This window comes from Salvelinus alpinus, chromosome 24 (genome assembly GCF_045679555.1).
Source record: "Salvelinus alpinus chromosome 24, SLU_Salpinus.1, whole genome shotgun sequence".
Taxonomy (NCBI): domain Eukaryota; kingdom Metazoa; phylum Chordata; class Actinopteri; order Salmoniformes; family Salmonidae; genus Salvelinus; species Salvelinus alpinus.
In genome coordinates, this window is record NC_092109.1 from 13,613,518 (window position 1) to 13,637,801 (window position 24,284).

At 42.5% G+C, this 24,284-nt stretch overlaps 1 protein-coding gene across 6 annotated transcripts in view; it reads right to left on the minus strand.

Annotated features, from left to right (window-relative positions):
* Positions 1-24,284, minus strand: part of LOC139552199 (erbin-like) — a 117,361-nt gene that overhangs the window by 43,357 nt on the left and 49,720 nt on the right. For all 6 annotated transcript variants that reach the window (XM_071363679.1, XM_071363682.1, XM_071363678.1 and 3 more), the window contains exons 3-7: positions 14,055-14,252; positions 13,312-13,429; positions 8,878-8,956; positions 8,009-8,098; positions 4,213-4,269 (exon numbers count right to left, since the gene is read on the minus strand). In XM_071363679.1, coding sequence (XP_071219780.1) covers positions 4,213-4,269; positions 8,009-8,098; positions 8,878-8,956; positions 13,312-13,429; positions 14,055-14,243 — 533 coding nt within the window. In that variant the 5' untranslated portion in view covers positions 14,244-14,252. The remainder of the gene's footprint in view (positions 1-4,212; positions 4,270-8,008; positions 8,099-8,877; positions 8,957-13,311; positions 13,430-14,054; positions 14,253-24,284) is intronic.

The window sequence follows — 24,284 nt, forward strand, 5'->3', positions numbered from 1 at the left end:
CTTAGGCTTCTACTACCTGGTTATACATACTATATACAGTGCAATCAGAAAGTAGTCAGACCCCTCGACTTTTTCCACATTTTGTTACTTTACAAATTCTAAAATTGATTAAATAAAAAGGGTTTTCCTCAATCTACACACAATACACCATAATGACAAAGCAAAAACAGGTTTAAGATTTTTTTCTCAAATGTATTAAAAATAAATATATCACATTTACATAAGTATTCAGACCCTTTACTCAGTACCTTGTTACAGCACCTTAGGCAGCGATTATAGCCTCGAGTGTTCTTGGGTATGACGCTATAATCTTGGCACAACTGTATTTGGGGAGTTTCTCCCATTCTTCTCTGCAGATCCTCTCAAACTCTGCCAGGTTGGATGGGGAGCGTCGCTGCACAGCTATTTTCAGGTCTCTCCAGAGATATTAGATCGGGGTCAAGTCCAGGCTCAGGCCGGGCCACTCAAGGACATTCAGAGATGTCCGGAAACCACTCCTGTGCTGTCTTGGCCGTGTCTGAGGTCCTGAGCGCTCTGGAGCAGGTTTTCATTAAGGATCTCTCTGTACTTTTCTCCATTCTTCTTTTCCCCAATCCTGACTAGTCTCCCAGTCCCTGCTGCTAAAAAACATCCCCACAGCATGATGCTGCCATCAGCATACTTCACCGTAGGGATGGTGCCAGGTTTCCTCCAGACGTGACGCTTGGCATTCAGGCCAAAGAGTTGAATCTAGGTTTCATCAGTCCAGAGAATCTTGTTTCTCATGGTCGGAGAGTCCTTTAGGTGACTTTTGGCAAACTCCAAGCGGGCTGTCATGTGCATTTTACTGAGGAGTGGCTTCCGTCTTGCCACTCTATCATAAAGGCCTGATTGCAGCACTCCACCAGAGACGGCTGTCGTTCTGGAAGGTTCTCCCATCTCCACAGAGGAACTCTGGAGCTCTGTCAGAGTGACCATCGGGTTCTTGATCACCTCCCTGACCAAGGCTCTTCTCCCCAAATTGCTCAGTATGACCAGGCGGCCAGCACAAGGAAGAGTCTTGGTGGTTACAAACCTCTACAATTTCTGAGGCTGCTAACACTAATGAACTTATCCTCTGGGTCTTCCTTTCCTGTGGCGGTCCTCATGAGAGCCAGTTTCGTCAAAGTGCTTGATGGTTTTGCGACTGCACTTGAAGAAACTGTCAAAGTTGTTGAAATGTTCTGGATTGACTGACCCTCATGTCTTAAAAGTAATGATGGACTGTCATTTCTATTTGCTTATTTGAGCTGTTCTTGCCATAATATGGACTAGGTCTTTTACCAAATAGGGCTTCTGTATACCACCCCTACCTTGTCACAACACAACTGATTGGCTCAAACGCATTAAGGAAAGAAATTCCACAAATTAACTTTTAACAAGGCACACCTGTTCATGGAAATGCATTCCAGGTGACTACCTCATGAAGCTGGTTGAGAGAATCACAAAAGTGTGCAAAGCTGTGATCAAGGCAATGGGTGGCTACTTGAAGAATCTCAAATATAAAAAATATATTTAGATTTGTTTAACACTTTTTTGGTTAATATATGATTCCGTGTGTTATTTCATAGTTTTGATGTCTTCACTAGTAAAAATAAAGAAAAACCCTTGAACGAGTAGGTGTCCAAACTTTTGACTGGTACTGTACAGTTTATCAACCACCATAGAGAAGCTTCTACTCATTTGTCTATTTTTTTTTTTTTATGTTGGGTAAAGTATTTTCCTTCTTTCTCTGATTTCTTTAGGGAACTGGTCGTTCATTCCATAGTTTGTGCCTTTGAGCTGACTTCCTTTTCTTTGTACCCTGATTTTCTGCTGGAAGTCCTCAAAACAAGCTATTATGGTGCACAGGCCATGGTGGGATGTGCTTCCTATTCTATGTACTTGCGAAAATGTAATTCATTGTAGCTGGTCTTGTGAAATTGTCAGATTAGTAGATATGAACTCGCGCACAGACGGTTTCTAGATTTAACCTTTTCAGTACCAGAGAATATTAAGTTATCCCGCATACTGCGTATCTGTGTATCCAGCACGGTCTCTTGAAGGACTCTGTTGTCACGGTCAACATTGTTTACTTTGATTTCCAATTTATCAACAGTGCCCCTTAGCGTTTTATTCTCTTTGCGCATATCCAAGTTTTTTGTTATTGAAAGCGATGGCGATGTTGAGGTCAGCCAGGTTCTTTCTCATTTCATCTAAAAACAGACAGCTTTTGAGTTATGGAGACTATGAACACTTTGGAAGCGTTGACGTCATCGCCGGTGGAGTTGTTTAAATCAACCGTGTCACTGGATGAGTTCCTAAATCTTTTGGCAGGCTTTATGGCAGAGATCCCGGTGTCTTGGTTCTTATGGCCAGCCTGAGTTAAGGAATCCCCGCAATCCATATCGCAGCCGGAATGGTAGTATTGGTCAATGAAAGATTCCAGATCCCACAGGCTGTCATGTGATGGATCCAGCTTCTCCAGTTTGGGTAAGCTCATAGTTGTTAATAGCACATTTTCTGGAATTTTTTGCACACCACACCGCAAGGTATTGGTAAACTTTCACTAGTAGGGCTTGCAGGAGAACAGCCTATTGCAATATAACATATTTATCAGAAATGTTTGTATTTTGGAGCGTCGCTCCGCCACGCTGCTTACCTGCTCATGCTCCTCCCATCCGGTTGTACGTACTGCCAAATTTTCTAAAACGACGTTGGAGATGGCTTATGGTAGAGAAATTGACATTAAATTCTCTGGCAACAGCTTTGCAGTCAGCATGCCAATTGCGCGCTCCCTCACACCTGTCAGGTGGATGGATTCTCTTGGTAAAGGAGAAATGCTCACTAAAAAGGGATGTAAACTAATTTGTGCACAACATTTGAGAGAAATAAGCTTTTTGTGGCTATGGAACATTTCTGGGATCTTTTATTTCAGCTCATGAAACATGGGACCAACACTTTACATGTTGCTTTTATATTTTTGTTCAGTACAGTTCGGAAGGCAAAAGGCTATTGCTGTAAAGAGAAGACAACTAAAAAGATGGACTTTACATGATCAACATTCTCAACTTAATTGAGCGAACAGTAGGCCTAAAAGCCTATCTTATTGGCACCAGCTGAGAGCATCGGCCATATCCCCGGTGAGCGCGCACTGCGCATATCCACTATCATTGTTGGGTCAGTGCCACTTAAAAGTTAGTTTTCGGACAATCATTTCCTCCTCCAGTTTAGATGAACGTCATTCTATGCGTGTCTCTCCTCATTGGGCTCTTATATGGACATTGTTTTTATTGATCTGTTTGTCAGTGTCAGCAGAGTAGGCTACCCTGTAATTTGCCATAATAAAAACAGATTCTGCTTATGTCTCCAGTCATATAAAGTGAACTACAACTGCATGAAATGTGTTTTTCCTGTGCAAAGAAAGAAACTTCTGATATAGCCTATAGCCCAGGTCTCTACGCTATACACGCTCAGCCATGCATTGAACAGTCTTTTTCGCAAACAGTGATTGAGTTCTATTATTTGCCTAAATTATGAGTTCTATTATTTGCCTAAATTATGACTATCCAATCTACTCATCACATAAGTCTGCAAATGTGATGACGCATGGAATGCTTTATTATAAAAGGCAAAAAAAAAATTATGGTGAAAATGTACTCCCCCAAACTTTAAACTCACGCTCCGCCTGCAAAGGCTAGTGATTTAGCTGTTCGTTACTCGTCTTGTTGGCTGAGGAAAAGTAAATGTGGACAGGTATTCTAACATCTTCCATGTGAGCGGTAAGGACACACGGCGTTGCATCCTCCACTTGCATGTTCTGTTAAGATGAATTACCATAATCGAAATGTGAGTTCGGTCATTCTGAACACCGTGGGTGGGCGCCCTAATCCGGTTATGCACCCAATGCATATGGGTCCGGTAAATTTCTCAAATGTCTGGTAAATTTAAATTCCACACGGTGAAATTCAATGCCACAGAGAAAAAGTGAGAGAGACTGAGAAAGCAAGAGTCTGTAGGGTAGAGAGGGAGAGAGAAGAGAGAGAAGAGAGAGCGAGCGAACAATAGAAAGGCACTTGTCCTTTTTTCTCCCTCCCACAATCATGGTTGCTCACGAAGAGCCACCTCTTGTTCGTCTGTGGACTGTGAGCTGTGAGGTCTGCAAGGGCTTTGATGTGGGGAAAACAACATGTGAAACAGAGACAGAAAACTTACTTTGGCAGCATCTTTAACTGGTTCTCTCTCAGCTCCAGGATCTGCAGTTTAGTCAACCTGAGGGAGAGTGAGAGAGGAAGAGGAGAGCGAGAGATAGAGGTAGAATACAAGTCAATGACATAACACTCACTGTGTATACTCAAAGTGAAATATATTGACCAGTCTTCAGGGACATGGGATAGTGTTGTTTTACTGGATGGTTTTGTCTAAAAACAAAGGCTTATCCTGGAGCTGGATCACTGGGGCCTGACCAACGATGTGAGCCATACTGATATGTAATTCAAGATTCCACATGACTCCTGCTAGTTTGAAACCCAGCTGTGATTCAGCTGTAAAGTGGGGAAACTGAGCCCAAGAGAAAGCTACATAAGGTCAGTAGCAAGGTTTCCTCCCATGTCATAAACCTATATGATCTAGCCATGATTACATACTATAGCTTACAGTAAGTTCGGAAAGTATTCAGACCCCTTCCCCAAATTTTGTTACGTTACAGCCTTATTCTGAAATTGGTTACATAAAAAAATGTTCCTCAATCTACACACAATACCCCATAATGACATAGCGAAAACAGGTTTGTAGATTTTTTGCAAAAAAAACTGAAATACCTTATTTACACAAGCATTCAGACCCTTTGCTATGAAACTCAAAATTGCGCTCAGTTGCATCCTGTTCCCATTGATTATCGTTGAGATGTTACTACAACTTGATTGGAGTCCACCTGTGGTAAATTCAATTGATTGGGCATGGTTTGGAAAGGCACACACCTGTCTATATAAGGTCCCACAGTTGACAGTAAATGTCAGAGCAAAAACCAAGCCATGAGGTCAAAGTAATTCTCCGTAGAGCGAGACAGGATTGTGCTGAGGCACGGATCTGGGGAAGGGTACCAAAACATTTCTGCGGCATTGAAGTTCCCCAAGAGCACAATGGCCTCCCGAGTGGCGCAGCGGTTTAAGGCACTGCATCTCAGTGCTAGAGGCATCACTACAGACCCTGGTTCGATTCCAGGCTCTATCACAACCGGCCGTGATTGAGAGTCCAAATAGGGCGGGGCACAATTGGCCCAGCGTCGTCCGGGTTAGGGTTTGGCTGGGGTAGGACATCATTGTAAATGAGAATTTGTTCTTAACTGACTTGCCTGGTTAAATAAAAGGTTAAATAAAATAAAAAATACATTCTTAAATGGAAGAAGTTTGGCACCATCAAGACACTTGCTATAGCTGTCCTCACGGCCAAACTGAGCCATCAGGGGAGAAGAGCCTTGGTCAGGTAAGTGACTATAATGGGAGAAACTCCCCAAATACAGGTGTGCTAAGCTTGTATCATCATACCCAAGAAGACTCGACGCTGTAATCACTGCCAAAGAATAATGGGAGAAACTCCCCAAATACAGGTGTGCCAAGCTTGTATCATCATACCCAAGAAGACTCGACGCTGTAATCACTGCCAAAGAATAATGGGAGAAACTCCCCAAATACAGGTGTGCCAAGCTTGTATCATCATACCCAAGAAGACTCGACGCTGTAATCACTGCCAAAGAATAATGGGAGAAACTCCCCAAATACAGGTGTGCCAAGCTTGTATCATCATACCCAAGAAGACTCGACGCTGTAATCACTGCCAAAGAATAATGGGAGAAACTCCCCAAATACAGGTGTGCCAAGCTTGTATCATCATACCCAAGAAGACTCGACGCTGTAATCACTGCCAAAGGTGCTTCAACAAAGTACAGAGTAAAAGGTCTGAATACTTATGTAAATGTAATTTCAGTTAAAAAAAATCTACAAAACAATTTTTGCTTTGTCATTATGGGGTATTGCGTTTAGAGTCATGAAAAGAAGAAAAAAAACAATTGAATCCATTTTAGAATTAGGCTGTGTAACGTAACAAAATTTGGATAAAGGAAAGGGGTCTGAAAACTTTCCGAATGCACTTTACAGTTGTGATCACAATACAGTTGTGATCTTCACCGTGGGAGAGATGAGTTATATGATAAAGAGTTAGTCTCTATAGAGACAGGGGAGTGTGGAAGTTGAAGCAATTGAAGAAGAAAGAGGGTTGTAGCAGTTGATTTTATCTCAAACTTTCACATCACACTGCATTCATACACATACTGGTTCCTCTGACTTCTAACCTCACACTGCAACACACACACACGCACAACTGCAACGCACAACTGCAACTCAAACCTGCAACGCACGCACGAACAACTGCAACTCAAACCTGCAACGCACGCACGAACAACTGCAACTCAAACCTGCAAAGCACGCACGAACTGCAACTCAAACCTGCAACGCACGCACAACTGCAACGCACGCACAACTGCAACGCACGCACAACGCACAACTGCAACGCACGCACAACTGCAACTCAAACCTGCAACGCACGCACGAACAACTGCAACTCAAACCTGAAAACTTTCCGAATGCACTTTACAGTTGTGATCACAATACAGTTGTGATCTTCACCGTGGGAGAGATGAGTTATATGATAAAGAGTTAGTCTCTATAGAGACAGGGGAGTGTGGAAGTTGAAGCAATTGAAGAAGAAAGAGGGTTGTAGCAGTTGATTTTATCTCAAACTTTCACATCACACTGCATTCATACACATACTGGTTCCTCTGACTTCTAACCTCACACTGCAACACACACACACGCACAACTGCAACGCACAACTGCAACTCAAACCTGCAACGCACGCACGAACAACTGCAACTCAAACCTGCAACGCACGCACGAACAACTGCAACTCAAACCTGCAAAGCACGCACGAACTGCAACTCAAACCTGCAACGCACGCACAACTGCAACGCACGCACAACTGCAACGCACGCACAACGCACAACTGCAACGCACGCACAACTGCAACTCAAACCTGCAACGCACGCACGAACAACTGCAACTCAAACCTGCAACGCACGCACAACTGCAACGCACGCACGAACAACTGCAACTCAAACCTGCAACGCACGCACAACTGCAACGCACGCACGCCCTTTCCCAGTTTAAATAATTTCCATGGGGAGGTTAAGGTCCCCAACTCTGAAGATGAGATAAGTAAACGTGGATTTATGCCCGTCATTCCAACATCACTATAAGGTAACGGCTTCCTGTCGAGGGAATAACCTACAGTACCTTGTCATGCTATTTTTTGTGACTGAGGAGACAAAATTTCACCCCTTGAACCCATTTTCAATACCTGCCTGCTTCCTTGCATGTGAGCACTTGTGTACTTTAAGGCCAACAAACGCAGTGTATTTGCTTTTGGAGATTTGCTCCCCTTATGCCCTCAAAACAGCCTCAACTTGTCAGGGCATGGACTACAAGGTGTCGAAAGCGTTCCACACAGATTCTGGCCCATGTTGACGCCAATGCCTGTCACACTTGTCAAGTTGGCTGGATGTCCTTTTGGTAGTGGACCATTCTTGATACAGACGGGAAACTGTTGAGCGTGAAAAACCCAGCAGCGTTGCACTTCTTGACACACTTAAACTTGAGCGCCTGGCACCTACTACCATACCCCGTTCAAAGGCACTTAAATATTTTGTCTCGCCCATTCACCCTCTGACTGACACACATACACAATCCGTCTCAATTGTCTCAAGGCTTAAAAATCCTTCTTTAACCTGTCTCCTCCATCTAAACTGACTGAAGATTTAACAGGTGACAATAATAAGAGATCATAGCATTCACCTGGATTCACCTGGTCAGTCTATGTCATGAAAAATTGCATGTTCCTAAAGTTTTGTACAGTCAGTGTATCTGAATTGTGATTGATTGATTGTCTGATGTCTTACCTGCCGAAGCTGGCTGGAAGGAACTCGAGGAAGGCGTCATTCAGGTAGAGCTGTGACAGGCTGAGGAGCTGGGTGAAACCCTCTGGGAGCCTGCAGGGGAGACAGGAGCAACATGATCACGTCACTAACATAAATCACTAACATTATAAATGCAGAGGAAATAAAACCGGAGATGCGCACAGGAGCCGGACGAAACAATATAGGCCATTAGTTGTAGGATAGTGTTATTATTCTATTTTTAAAAGAAGCGTAAAAATGAGACAAATTACTGCATCTACGCACATCTCGGCTAAATGTGGCACAGGCTTCGGGCAGAAAAATAAATCAATAAAACTCAAATCAAAGTTTATTGGTCACGTACACCGTTTAGCAGACGTTATAGCAGGTGCAGCGAAATGCTTGTTACACTAGCTCCTAACAGTACAGAAGAAAAATTGAAAAAGTAGACAATAAGAGGTTTTATTATTTTACAGAAAAGTATTGCGTGTCCAGTATCCAAGACAATTTTCCCTTTGGGAACACTAACGTTTATCTTATCTTTGGAATGGAAAGTATATGTCTGCCAACTTTTTGCTGTTCCCAAGAAATATCATTTTTTGAACCATCTTGCTTTGAATATGATCTTTACCCATTGTCAGTGGTAGCATTAGCTCAAATGACAATTTCATTTGGCAAGAGCAAACATTCACTTAAGACAATGCCTCATAAGTCAGTGAGAACAATGAACACAAGGGACCTTATCCTTCCATTTCGTGACTGGTCTAGCCGAAGGGGTTTACGAATTAACATTTCAAGGCCGTAGTCATATCCTTCGGCGTGTGTAGGTAAATACACAGGTATGGCTTTTAAAGTATTTGAACAAAACTTACTTGGAGATGGGATTCACACTCGCTTCAACGATAGCCAGGACTTTGCAGTTCTTGATATTTTCTGGAAACTCCTGGATACCTAGAACATGAAGCAGATGTACAGTTACATCATGTCAACATTTAGGGGGTTTAATTATTTAACTGTGTTACAATTCCTGGGGGATATTTAACAGAGCAGTATCAAACATCTCCCTATCTAGATCAAAAGAGCAATATCGACTTGATCGTATAACTTATTCAATATTTTCAATATCCCACATTCAACTCCGGCTTGTTTTTTTTTAATAAACTGGAAAATCAACCGCTTCTACAGTAGCCTATACACAGGCTTCAGAATGTATTCATACCCCTCGACTTATCCCACATTTTGTTGCCTTACAGCCTGAATTCAAAATTGATTATATTCCTCACGCAATACCCCATAATGACAAAGTGAAAACATGTTAAAATAAATGTACTGAAAATTAAATCTAATTTATGTAAGTATTCACACCCCTGAGTCAATAAATGTTTGAATCACCCTTTGGCAGAGATTACAGCTGTGAGGTTTTCTGGGTAAGTGTAAGAGCTTTGAACACCTGGATTGTACAATATTTGCACATTATTCTTTAAAAAATGTCTTCAAGCTCTGTCAAGTTGGTGGTTGATCATTGCTAGACAGCCATTCTCAAGTCTTGCCATAGAGTTTCAAGAAGATTTAAGTCAAAACTGTAAATAGGCCACTCAGAAACATTCAATGTCATCTTGGTAAACTACTCCAGTGAGTATTTGGCCTTGTGTTTAAGGTTATTGTCCTGCTGAAAGGTGAATTTGTCTCCCAGTTTGTTAGAAAACAGACAACCAGGTTTTCCTCTAGGATTTTGCCTGTGCTTAGCTCTATTCCATTTATTTGTATCCTACAAAACTCCCTAGTCCTTGCCTATGACAAGTATATCCATAACATGATGCAGCCACCACCATAATTGAAAATATGAAGAGTGGTACTCAGGACATTGTTGAATTTCTTTGCCACACTTTTTGCAGTTTTATTTTAGTGACATATTGCAAACAGTTTTGGAATATTTTTTATTCTGTACAGGGTTCCTTCTTTTCACTCTGTCATTTAGGTTAGTATTGTGGAGTAACTACACAGTTGTTGATCCATCCTCAGTCTTCACCCATCACAACCATTAAACTAACTGTTTTAAAGTCAACATTGGCCTCATGGTGAAATCCCTGAGCCGTTTCTTTCCTCTCTGGAAACTGAGGACACCTGTATCTTTGTAGTGACTGGGTGTATTGATACACCATCCAAAGTGTAATTAATAACTTCACTATGCTCAAACGGATATTCAATGTCTGCTTTTTTTATATTTAACCATCTAGCAATAGGTACCCGTCTTTGTGAGGCATTGGAAAACCTCCTTGGTCTTCATGGATGAATCTGTGTTTGAAATTCCCTGCTCGACTGAGGGACCATACAGATAATTGTATGTGTGGGGTAAAGAGATGAGGTAGTCATTAAAAAAATCATGTTAAACACTATTATTACCTACAAAATGAGTCCATGCTCCCGAGTGGCGCAGCAGTCTAAGGCACTGCATCTCAGTGCTTGAGGCGTCACTACAGACACCCTGGTTCGATTCCACGCTGTATCACAACCAGCCGTGATTGGGAGTCCCATAGGGCAACGCACAATTGGCCCAGCATCGTCCGGGTTTGGCCGGTGTAGGCCGTCATTGTAAATACGAAATTGTTCTTAATTAACTGACTTGCCTAGTTAAATAAAGGTTAAATTACAAAAATAAATTGAAACATTTAAGCAAATGTCTTACTCCTGAACTTATTTAGGCTTGCCATAACAAGGGGTTGAATACTTACTGACCAAAGACATTTCAGCTTTTCATTTTTAATACATTTCTAAAAGCATAATTCCACTGACATGTGTTGGCCAATGACACAACATGTCAATTTAATACATTTTAAATGCAGGCTGTAACACAAGAAGGGGTATGAATACTTTCTGAAGGCACTGTATATGATTGTATGTGAATATTTATCAAAAATAGTAGGCTAACATATTGATCTTACTTTGTGAACAGCCTATCCCTCAGAACCTACATCTAATGTGTTGACACAAAACAGACAGATGTACTCCATCATTTTCCATTTAGACCAGGGATGGTCAACTGGCCCCCACCCCCAAATTTTGCCTATCCCTGATTTAGGCCTACTTTAAAAAAATATTCCCTCCAATCTTTGTAAAGCATGTTGACAAATGTTTCAATAAGTGGTGGGCATAGGGAAAAAAAAAAAAATGTGTTAAGAAAACATTTAATTATTATGAAAAGGGGATCATGCTAGCATTTCTGTTTTCAACAGCAGGAGAGTGGCGTAGACTAGTACCAGCCAGCCAGTCAGTCAGTCCTCTGTGAGAAGTGTCTGGTCTTAGCTCTGCATTAAGGCGCCTGGGCTGCACCTTTCCTCTGTAAACACCCACAGGGCTGAGTGCTCGAGGAGTTGACACATTAGCAGAGAGAAGCTGACAGAGTGTGTCTGGCAGTTCTCATGGAAAACATCCGCTCGACAGTGGCTCAACTCGAGGGGGGCGGTTCGTGAGCACGTCTCAAGGTTTATTTCCGTATACTTTGATTCGTGTTCACAACACTTAGCCCTGAGTACTAGGTGAAGGAGGGTAAGCTTCTATTAAGTAAACAGATGTGGCCTTAAGTCACTAAAAACTCCCCAGATGTTCCTTACTCTGTTTGATTAGTCTGGTACGGACTCCACTGTGGTGGATGGACACAAAAACCAAGTGGAGATCAAGAAACAATATGGTGCTACTTTACTTCCTTTGCTACTTGTTTATTTAGCTGCCTGTCACTCAGTGCACTGGAGCAGTAGAACAGAAAATGGTGTGCGTATGTAGCAGTGTGTGTTTGAGAATGTCTGTGTGCACCAGTCAACTGAGGATGGACTCTGATCTTTCAGTTTCCATCAGAGATCATGTAATAACTGTAATAAAGGCAGTACGAGGCATTCTCTCAAAGCACAGCAATCTGAGAGGACTGGCCATTACAGCATTTCTATCAAACTCAACAGTGCTCAAATGAACAGGTGCCAGATTATTTGGGAATTGGGTTAGGGTTAGGTGGCCTATATGCCACGCCATTTTACAGCAGTGGTAGTGTTCTAGTTGTTTTTCAGATATTATATTTTTCCCAATCACTGTAGCTAGATAAAGTGAACAAACTGAAAAACTAAATGTCACTCAATAGTAAACGTGTGCTGATGCAACTCTGCGATTTGAGAATCTTGCTTAGAGAACGTCTGTGAGGCCCTTATTTGGTGATAATCACATTTGATCAATCCAGAAGCCATCAACACATACACACGCTTTCTCTCACACTGACAACTAGCAGTGAGCGGCTCCTCCATTAGACTGGAGATGAGAGACAGCTCTGGGGCGCTTCATTCACAATTGGCACCGGTTCAGCCTCAAATGACACCCTACGTAGTGCACCACTATTATATACATGAACTAGGATGTCATTTCTATTTTGGCCAGTTGTTGTAAGGTAGTGCTAGGCCTATGTATTCTAGTGTACAGAATCAGTTGCAGGCCTCAGCTTGTCCTGTCATAACTTCCTTGTGTTTTTTTTATTTATTTATTTTTTTGTATTTTTTTTTTTTACACAAGGGTTTGTCAGCGGTGTGATCTACTGTTGGGTGTAAAAAATGTGGTAAAACAGCACTTCTGTGTGTTATTGATACTTTTAAGGGTTTTCTTTGTTTTAACTTCTCAATTTAAAAATGGAGGGTTGATGGTTTAACCGACACAGACACTTTTTACATAATCTAATCCACTTTATGTTTCAGTAATTTTCTTTGACAACAGAGGGACACTAAGGGGCAATTAGTTAAGTAGTCTGAACATCCCACTGCTGATAAGACACTGACTTGCACACAGACTTAAAACTATGATAATTCAACGGCAGGGCTTTTCCACTTCAAGCTGGCAGGTATTGTCTAGTCTCTTTCAGTCTAGCACGCGAGTCTAGTCCAGCGACAGTAGAAACAGTCTCGAACTATTATTGAACCATCCATCTCTGACTAGCCATTGCCAACTTTAACATTCTTTATTCACACTGCACAAATATGGAGAAGTGGGCTGGCTCTTCAGTCAAAATCCACTTTTCAGAATGAGTGACTTGATAAGTGATGTAGAGTCCTAAAGTAAAAGTTGAATGGGAGTCATTCTAAACATAAACAACGTACCCAAAGGGGCAGGCTGCAACTCCTTAAAGACCTCAACAAAATTATATTATGTTATTGATCTGGTCATACAGTGCTTTTGTATTGAACGAATGGTCATTCTTGTCATATTGTTTTTGAAAGTGGTCATTCTTGTCATATTCTTATTGAAAGAGTGGTCATTCTGGTCATTGTGCTTACTGTTCTTGCTGACGTCCAGCTCCCTGAGATTGACGAGGTTGGCGATGGCCGCAGGCAGCACTGTGAGGTCATTGTCTGGCATGCTCAGCCGGTGGAGCAACTGGCAGTTGAACAGTTGCTATGGAGGGAGGAAGAGAGAGAACAGGAAGAAGAGAGAGAGATAGGAAGAAAGAGAGAGAGGGCGGGCGGGAATAAGACAAGTTGACTTCGCAGCATGACTCAGCCAGGACTCTGGTTTGTAAAGGAAGCTGCATCTCATTCACAGCCAAGCATCAAGTCGCTGGGCCCCAACAGCCACCCGATGCGGACTTCGTTACAACACACTTGGAGAATTATAGACTGATTGAGTGTGTGGGGAAAGGGGTAAGAACAGGGCAGCACTGTGGATTGGCGCCGTTCTAACGGCAGGATATTCTCGCCTTACATAACCACTACAATCATCCCTTGGTAATGTACTCCGTGTTGTAAGCAGCAGGAGGAAAAAGGCCCGACTGAAATCAGAGGCCGCAACTTGATCAAGTCCTACAGCCTTCTCCTTACGGACTGATTTCATTGTGTCACTCTACTGAGATAGTGTTTGCCAGGGAGTGGTCACTGCAACTTGGAAAGGTTCATGTTTCTAAACCATTATATACATTACAGGACCACCTTTGTTTATACAAAAAGAAATGATCAGGGTATTTGGGTGTGTATCATTCTGAACTTATTATGAACACATCCATCTGTGTGTGTCTGCGTCCTACTTTGGGCAGCTCCTCGATCTGGTTGGCGTCCAGATAGAGCTCCTCCAGGGTCTTCTCCAAGCTGAAGATCTCCTTAGGCACTGTCTCCAGGCTGCAGTGGGAGTAGTCCAGAGACGTCACCGCCTCCTCCTCCCCCCGCAGGCAGCGGCACGGCACCAGACGCACAAACAGGTTCCGCTTGCTCGACATCCTCAGGCACTGCAGAGAGAGGGAGAGGAGAGTCAGGTGTCAAGACAGCTCAGTGAACTACTGGTGCATCTTGGAGGCTAAAGCTACTACAGCTAACGTCCTAAGGCAAGAGAGAAATGTCAGAGGGAGAGTGTCAGATTGAAGAAATTGAACTAGTGGGCAGGTAAGGCAGTTTTTTTTGTGTGTGATTACCTACCAGATATGAAACAAAAACGACTAACATTTTGAAAACAGCTACTGCAGAATTTATTTTGCTATAAATGTCATATTTCTATTTTTATTCACAAATGCGAGTGAAATGCTTGCACTCTGGAGCCCTGACTAATCGCCAGCCTGGGCGCTAGATGTTTGAGTGACCTTCCCTGGTATGGCTCCACTCGGTGCTTCAATAACAGTCCAAGACGTTTTACCAAAAGTTACAAAAGACGATCTAAGGGCGAAGGCAGCATCCGTTATGATCTGATAGTTTTCCACAGCCGCCCTGAACTATCGGCATAAATTGCTCTGTAAGCAGTTACATAACAGGGCTGGCACAATCGTATAATCGACAATTATTGACAACCGTGAGCTTACATTTTATTTTGTCATAATTGCCTTAATACATTATTTGAGTATTTTTATATTCAATTTAATAGTTTACTCACGTGTACCCATTTTTACATAAAGTGGGTACACGTGGTAATAGTTTTACAAGCAGAACGGCACAGTCAGGAGGAGATGCTTCATTTCCAAAAGTTCCAAGCGGTCAAAACCATTCGGTTTCGAGACAGGGGCGTCACCAAATCTGTGTTGTATTCACTAGGTATGTCTTAGCAAATTTCCTAAAAGATGCATTAGTGGCGCAGCGGTCTAAGGCACTGCATATCAGTGCTTGAGGCGTCACTACAGACACCCTGGTTAGAATCCAGGCTGTATCACAACTGGCCGTGATTGAGAGTCCCATAGGACGGCGCACAATTGGCCCAGCGTCGTCCGGGTTTGGCCGGTGTAGGCCGTCATTGTAAATAAAAAAATTGTTCTTAACCGACTTGCCTAGTCAAATAAAGATTGTTTTCTATTTTACAAAAACATTTCGCAAAAAATTACAATTATGACGATAACCATGGCCATTTGCTTGACAATCGTTACCCAAGATCCCATAATCGTCACAACCCTATTACATAGCCTAATCGTTTGTTCTCCGAGACCATATTGACACATAAGCAGGATCTGCAACGCATTATCATTTACATCTGTGTTGTGTTGAAAGTGCCGGAGCAAAGGGCCAGCTATCATCAACACAATGCCCTCTGAGCATTGTTTAGTATGGAAACACATTACAGATAAATGGGCCCCTTTAAAATCTCTTCAGAAAGAGAGCTGTGTACATTTTGGTCCAGAACGTCACTGGATAATAAAAACAAAGCTCTTCAACAGGTTTCACATTACTTTCAATAAAGCTACAGAGCCACAGCACAGTAGTGGCACTCATCTGGCCCAGAGAAGAGACCTATCTGGACAAACAAAGCATACCTCATGGATATGCCTCCCCACTCCCCATTATTTTACCTGAGGTATAAACAGTGAGCTGGCACTTGAATTTGCATATAGATTACTCTGTTGCTCGTCAGTGCACTGACAATGCATCTCCATTCAGACACTAAGCCTAAGGCAAACATATGAAAGGTCAGGGCAGTGTTTTCTACAAGCACATGGAGTAGCCAGCCAGACAGGCTCCCTGGGTTAAGACATTTTTGTCAAACAAACTATATTTTGGTTTCCTCAGGTACATTCTAATGCCTAGATTCCATCCGAAACACAGAGCAACATTTTGGAATACTTCATTGAGTTTACCTCCCAGATTGGAGAAAGGAGTTGTGGTCTTGTGTTTACAATTTAAAATGACAAATTGTGACGGCAGTTTTTCAAACCGACAAAATGGGTCTCTAAAATAAACAGAACAGATGTTCAATTAAGTTCTGGGTCAATACGTGTTAAAAGAAGAGACAGAACATCAATTAAATTCCTGAAAGAAGTTCAACAAGTGTTTTCAACTCTGTGAATTGCAGTACGTCATTTGATTTGATTAAAAAGACTTGTTTTGCAACTGACCCACAGATTTCTTATTAAAGAATCCTGTAAGAGTCTGCCAACTTCCACAGGCTTCAAGCTTCCTTTTAAGAGGCATTTTCTCAGCTACCTGTGATACAGGTATGATTGAAGAATGAAGCAGGTGTTAATCATGGGCTTTGCTACCCAGAAAGCAGCAGTTGACGGCTCCATTGTCAACACTTTGACCAAATCAGTAGATCTATATCAATATCTTTGAAAATACCATAGGCCTATAAGTATAATTAGCTTTTAAAACAATTCAATCTGTTTTCTTTGATCATATTTTGGACCAGAGTGAGGCTCTCTCCACTAGCCTACCTATTGTTCCTGGAGTGAGGAGGATATACCATCTTCATCGAATGTTTTTATAATGTATATGCAGATAATAGCCAAAAAGCCTAATCGGTATGCAAAATAGGGAGCCAAATGAACAGCTCTTACAGGTGCGACTCGGAAGGCTACTGACGAGTCACTCGCTTTAACGTCACAGTCTGGCAAGTCCTGATGAAGTTCATATCGAAAATCTTTAGTTTACGTGTCCCAATGCGATACCAAGTACATAACTACGTTGCATGATTTATGAATGGCAAGGACGTGAGATCGACTTTATTCAGTTAGTTTGAAACCTTTTATAAAACTTGTCAAGCTTGTTGTTCGTCAATCAAAGCACAGTAAGCCTATGAGCCACCACTCTGTGGCTGCATATGAAATTAATGTGCCAGAAAACAACAGGCTAAGTTGATTTCGACTCATCATTACCACATTATATGGGACATGCAAATTCACTCCGAGACCATGAAAGAGTAGCATGGGCCAGTAACCGAAAGGTTGCTGGATCGAATCCCCGAGCTGACGAGGTAAAAATCTGTTGTTCTGCCCCTGAACAAGGCAGTTAACCCACTGTTCCCCGGGCGCCGAAGACGTGGATGTCGATTAAGGCAGCCCCCGGCACCTCTCTGATTCAGGTTGGGTTAAATGCTAAAAGACACATTTCAGGTGAAGGCATTCAGTTGTACAACTGACTAGGTATCCCCCTTTCCCTCTCTCCTCCATGTAGAAATTTGACTGAAACAGCGAGCGCAGCAGCGTACATAGCTGAAATGCAATCCAGGTGACTACCTCATGACGCTGGTTGAGAGAATGCCAAGAGTGTGCAAAGCTGTCAACAAGGCAAAGGGTGGCTACTTTGAAGAATCTAAAATATATTTTGATTTGTTTAACATTTTTTTGGTTACTACACGATTCCATGTGTTATTTCATAGTTTATGTCTTCACTATTATTTGACAATGTAGAAAATAGTAAAAAATAAAGAAAAACCCTTGAATGAGTAGGTGTGTGCAAACTTTTGACTGGTACTGTATGCTTGACATTTGTATCTAAAAGCATAATTAAGAAATATTTAAAGTTGGCATATTCATGACATTTTGGCCTTACCTAGGCCCCCTTTAAGACTCCATAATGTTCCATATGTAGGTGCTACAAAGCAAAAACTGGTGTCATATGAAGCTTTACCGCTTGCGCTGAAATACGAGTGGTATAAAAATAAATAAATGTCAAGATTTGGCTTTTTTATATATATTGTTTAACATAATATATTCCATGGGCATATCAAAGTTCACGAGTTGGCTCTCTACCATATTCTTGCTTTGTAGCACTTACATATAAACATTGTCGTCTTAAAGATGAACTGTGCAGAAATGGCTCTGTCATTTCTTGGCTGTTAAAATCCAAATAGTTAGCCTAATTTCAGTTTGTGACAAAACAATCAAGTATAGTGTAGAGAATCATTGGACCATCTAAACCGCTGTGAAATATATTTTCCATAACCAAAAATATTGTATTTTCAGCTGTTTGAAGCTGGTCTACAAAACCGAAAATAAAAGCCGCAAAAACTAAACGTAAGAACGGGAAGCATAGAAATAGCACACAGAACAGATCTACCGCTTCTTAGATTTCCAAAATGTCATAAATGTGCCTCCTTTGATTAATAGTGTTTTTATTATGCTTTCAGATACAAAATGTCAAATACATATCAACAATCCTCCAAAAGGACCATTCTATGGATTAAATGTTGTGAAAAATCTAAGAAAAGTCATTTTTGTCCTGGTTTTGTGAAGAATCAGTGCCTTCCTCCTTGGAAAACTGCTTAGGCTAGGTTTAACAAAACAGCACTTGAGAACGGACTAAATTGACGCCAGCTAACCATCTGAGGGACTGCTCAGAATCATCTCCGGGACCAGTGTCGTTCCGAGGACCTGAGATTGAGGAACATCTAGCAGGCGAAGGTTGAAAATAGCGCCGTCAGCTCATTGAGGCCAGATGGCAAAATCAAAATCTCAGCTATTTCTTCCTCCACTAATGGCTGTATTATTGCAAACTCTGCCATTGTGAGAGCCTCTTGTTCGAAATGTTTTATTATAGAGCAGTTCCTGTTGGAAGGCGTCCAAAGAAACTCCACTTTCAGTCAGGCATAGCAAGAAGCATCTACAGCAGCTCAATACGGCAGAAGGCTGCAGGCTTAATTGTGTTGTATTGAAGAATGAACAGAAAAAACGTTGTGATGCAAGTCATCCTCCAGAGAATCCAGTCCTTGACTATCGTACTTTGTCATGAAACAACAGTCAGCCCAGGTACGAAATGGCTGACGCTCAACTACTCCTCAAATCAGGAAACTAAAAGGAAACTGCTGGGCGGATTGGAAAGAAACATGTGAACGGCTTACGCTTTCTTTCCAATGCGCACTCTGCACTCGCTTCTTTGAAGGGGCCACGAGATTCACAGTGGATATTATTGGTCTGATGACAGAGTTGGCTATGGCTGGGTGCTTTATGGCAGTCCAGAATTTCAATATGGAATGTGCCTGGTCAATGGAGGCCTTGTTCACTGGAGTGCGTAGAGAATGTGACTTACTCCCGCTTTATCTTCATCAGCGCACCGCATCGTAGCACAACATGTCCGACTCAGTCAGTCAGTGAGTGAGTGAGTGAGTGAGTGATGTAGGGCTAGTGCATGGCCATCTCTAATAGCCTGTAGAGACATGGGGCTGTCAGCCCACCATGCTCTCCTGGGTTAGAAACTGAACAAGACTTCCACTGCCACCACTCCTCACTGGATTACCTACAATCACACTAATAGCCACATAGCTCAGGGGGAAAAGTGAGCAGAACATAGTTAGTGAAAGAAAAAGTGAGAGAACTAGGCGAGTTAAGAGAGTTAAGTTGCACGTGCACAATTTGGGAGAAGGGAGGAGAATCGTAGCCAATGAGTGCGTGAGTACAAGTAATAGGCTAGTACTCAAGTCTGAGAGACAAGAGACAGAATTGAGTAGCCTATAATAAGCGGGAACAAGAAGGCCTAAAGGAGTGAAAGCGGGCCCGTCTCAGGGGGCCTCTCCTAGAGCTAGGCGATACGGACGAAAATCGATAAATCGCAATAAGTGTAGCTATTTTTTTTTAAATATTGCTAAAATCAGCAATCAGTAATTGTTTGGTGAGGTGCTAGAGCTTGGCGATACGGACCAAAAGTATTATTGTGATAACTACCAATTTTGCACAATAAAAATACGTGTTTTTTTGTTTTTGTTTTTTATAAACATGTTTTAAATGGACAGTTACTTTAAATTAACAGTAGGGCTCTAGACCATTTCCCCCCCAGTAAGACAACGGAGATGGTAGCCTATGATTCAAAAAGTAAGCTAATTCATCTAACATATTCAGGGAATGCATAATTGATATTTTGATGTGCAGCCTGTCAAAATAGGATCCAGATGTATTTTTGGCTTTTCAGAGAATTTGCCGACATCGGGTTATATATTACTCACCACCTGAGTAAGTGGGAACTCAAAACACTTAGCTAGATTGCTAACTCTAAATATGATATTGTTGCTATATAGCCATGTAGGCTAATTGACTAATCTATCAGTAAATGTACACTCTAAAAATGTGGGGTTCAACAAGGGTTCTTCTAAGATCCTCAAAGTTCTTTGAAGAACCTTAGGGTTCTTGGCATTGAAAATTGCCCCCAAAAAGGTTCTTCCAAGAACCTCATAGGAGGTGGGGTTCATCGAGGAACCTCGTTAGTTGGTGTCGGTTCTTGCAGGAACCTAACAGCCCAACTGAAACATTTGGATTTGAAACGACAGGTGGCGGCACTTAAATGAAACATGTAAAGATATCCTCAATTTAAGGTAAGGTTTGTCCCATATATGATATAAATTGTTATTGTCTTGTGATGATACCATCCATCTTTTCATATTTGTGCAAATATCCTCTGCCCTTACCTCTTCAAAGAAAATCCCATAGGCCTCTACATTATGGTATGAGTATGAAAACCATTATCGAAATGTTTTTTTCATGACCACAAAAACCAAGGTATGAATACTGTTGTGTGCATGTTTTGTTAAACATCTGTATAATTACTGTTTGATGAATATAACAGGAAACCTGTTCGATCACCATGCACTGGAAAATCATTCTGACTATGGATAAGGAGAACCTCAACACATTAACATCAACACGCCAGAGGAAAGGGAAAGGGGGATACCTAGTCAGTTGTACAACTGAATGCCTTCAGGATATACCCGTTATTATTAGGGCGGGGTAGTTCAAAAATTAACCCCATAAGGTTCTTCAAAAAGGTTATTCGAGGATCCATTGAGGGGTTCTTTGAAGAACCATTTTAAAGGGTTCTTCCAACTTATAGGGGTTCCCCCCAGTTTCAATTTGAAGAACCCCTAAAAGGATAGTCCAAGAACCTTTTCTTTTTAGAGTGTAAGAGGTGAGAAATACATGATACACCTCACAAAAAGCTGTGACTCTCCTTTCTCTAACTAGAACTGCATGTTGAGCAACGGTCAAATGCTTGTGCTTCTCAGAATGCTTTTCTCCCTCCGTGCGCAGTGATAAAAGGGAGTAAGAGATGCTCGCTCACGCAGCAGCCAACAGCGAAACAGGGACGGGCAGATATTTTCGTAGCAGGAATCAACATAATGCATAGGCTATTACCGTTGACCAAATAATCGTTTTAGAACAATCTACAGGAACGTTGTGTAGCAAATTCACAGACATACGCAAAATGCTTCGGTAAAAGGAAGGCAATGTCGGTGTCTGTAATTTTTGGTTTATTGCTCTAGCCTCTCCTTATCAGTCATAATAACACACACACACACGACTGGGCCTCTGACGTCTGCACACACTGAGGGCCAAACAGAGGAAAATTATTGCGTGCCTCAGGGATAAGAGGTCAAAATACAAAATGTATGCATGCATGACCAAGCCTTGGATAAAAGTGTCTGCTAAATTGCATATATGATTCTATATTATAAATGCATTAAATGACTAATGTTACCGGGGTTTTCCAGGGAACCCATGCACCAGTCTGTACTATCCAGATACTAATCACCATGCCTCGCTCCACACACTCTATCGCCTTTTGTAATCTCTATACTGACATCTAGCCGTATCATCATGGTTGTTATTTACCAGGGGCTTTCCCAGATAAGTCGGCTTGTCAGGACCCAATCATTGGAGGACCGAGGCATATTTACTATAAGACTGTCAGCCATCAGCAGCTGTTGCGTTGATTTCACACACGAGCACACACACAACCCTAAGGGCCTGTCAGCATACTACATTGTGAGTAATCAGGTATATCAGAGGAGAACAGTGTGTGTGTGTGTGTGTGTGTGTGTGTGTGTGTGTGTGTGTGTGTGTGTGTGTGTGTGTGTGTGTGTAGGTCTGGACTCCATTCACTTCACAGCAAGATGGAGTAGCTGGCTGACTACTTAAAAGGTTATTCATGACGCAGAGAGCCAGTAGGAGGAGAGAGGGATAGGTGTTGCAGATGAGGTGTATGAAGGGAAGGGTGAATGTGACCGATGTGAGGAGGAGAGGGCGACGTGAAGAAGAGAGGAAGAGGGATGCGTGTGAGCGGCAGAGCGAAGGAAACATCATGTCAAAAGGAAGGCAGCGCGCGAAGAGATGACAAACATACTTCAATCGCAGAGGTGAGACTGGACTTCAGGAGGGACGAGAGAAGGACGGATACAGAAACTAAAGCAGGAGAATGGAGGATTAGGTTACATACAAGGCGAGAGCGCGAGAGCGAGCGAGAGAGAGAGTGCAGTACACTGAAGAAGAGCAGGTGGATGCGGGAAGGGTGATTGGGATAGGAAGGATAGGCTAAGGCTAAGCTACAGTGTAAGCATAGCGAGAGAGCCTTAAATCGGAGTTAGTGCTAGCTAGCTCCCTGAGGAGATATGCTGCCTGATAAGCTGCTCTCATTAACAAGAAACGTACGCTGCCTGTTGCCTCACCACAGTGCAACATACGGTTTAGCTAGCCTCTGGGAGCTAATGCAACCTTCAATACCTGCTCCAGCCCTAGTCCACAAAACTTTCCCCAGGCCTTGCCTTTGGCACGAGCCTTCATGTTCAGAGCATTTCCAGACATGCTAAGTTCTTGGTATTAACCAATTTTCCCTCTACATACTCATTTACATGTCTACAGTAGCCCTCATCCTCCACACCTACTGCAGCCCTCATTGTCCACTAACAACACCCGTTCTGCCAGTCACATTCTGTTAAAGATTCCCAAAGCACACACATGCCCGGGGTCGCTCCTCTTTTCAGTTCGCTGAGGCTAGCGACTTGAAAAGAGCTGCAACAAAAAACAGTCCAGTTTTTGAGTGTTATCTCAATCTCTTCATTCAAAGACTCAACCATGGACACTGACAGTTGTGGCTGCTTCGCATGATGTATTGTTGTCTCTACCTTCTTGCCCATTGCGCTGTTGTATGTGCCCAATAATGCTTTGTGCTGCTACCATGTTGTGCTGCTACCATGTTGTGCTGCTACCATGCTGTGTTGTCATGTGTTGCTGCCTTACTATGTTGTTGTCTTAGGTCTCTCTTTATGTAGTGTTGTGGCGTCTCTCGGCCTATTTTTATCCCAGCCCCCGTCCCTGCAGGAGGCCTTTTGCCTTTTGGTAGGTCGTCATTGTAAATAAGATGTTGTTCTTAACTGACTTAGTTAAATACAGGTTAAATAAAACAAATATATAATAAACAAACAAAAATTTTTAAGTAGTACGTGTGTCAATAATAACTGCATTAAGTAACAGTGGAGTGGCTAAAGTGAGAGGTGTGTCAATGGCTTGTGGCTTTAAAAAGACACCATAGTCATATAAACTCCTTGCAGGCCTCTGCGTGTTGGTTTGTGTTTGTGTCTGTATGCGTGTCTGTCACTGGTCCAGTGTAATGGTGAATGAACTGGGTCAAAGGGCAGGTCCTTAGTCTCCCCTATCTCTCCTCCTCTCCTCGGAGCAGTAACAGCTCTTCCCCTTCAGACAGTAACCCACCGTCTCGCAGGTCAGTGGCGTCGTCATGGCAACTGCTGTTAGGGGCAGCTAAAGAGACCCCCACCCCCCCACGAGTCACACATACACAGTGTGGTAGAAACCTGCTCTGTGTTGAAGGAGTGAGATCCTTCAGTTCACATTCTTCCAACCTACCCTGGTGATGTTGAGTATTTTCGGTGTTAAACACAGTCAATTATTTAAGCTAGGACACGCACATATACAAAACGCACACACAAAAATTGGCACCTGCTGTAGTTGTCTTATCCAAACATAGCTCAAGTGGCCAATAAAGCTGGTGAATTAGAAAAGGAGGTAGCTAGGTGAGAGGCAGGAGGAGGAGAGAGCGGTTATCTCCCACTGCAGTACATGTCCCCGGAGCCAGTCAGTGGTCTGGACAGAGAGGGCGGGGTGATAAAGGAGGCAGGAGGGGCTGCAGCTGACCTGGAACCTGAGCAGATCGAGAGAGCTTCCTGTCTCCAGGGCTACCATTCATCTCCCCATCTCTCACTGTCTGTGTGTTCATGTTCACACGCACTCTGGGCATGTGCAGATCTCCCAACAGTCTCTGCCGTCCAACTGAGACTCGCTGACCCA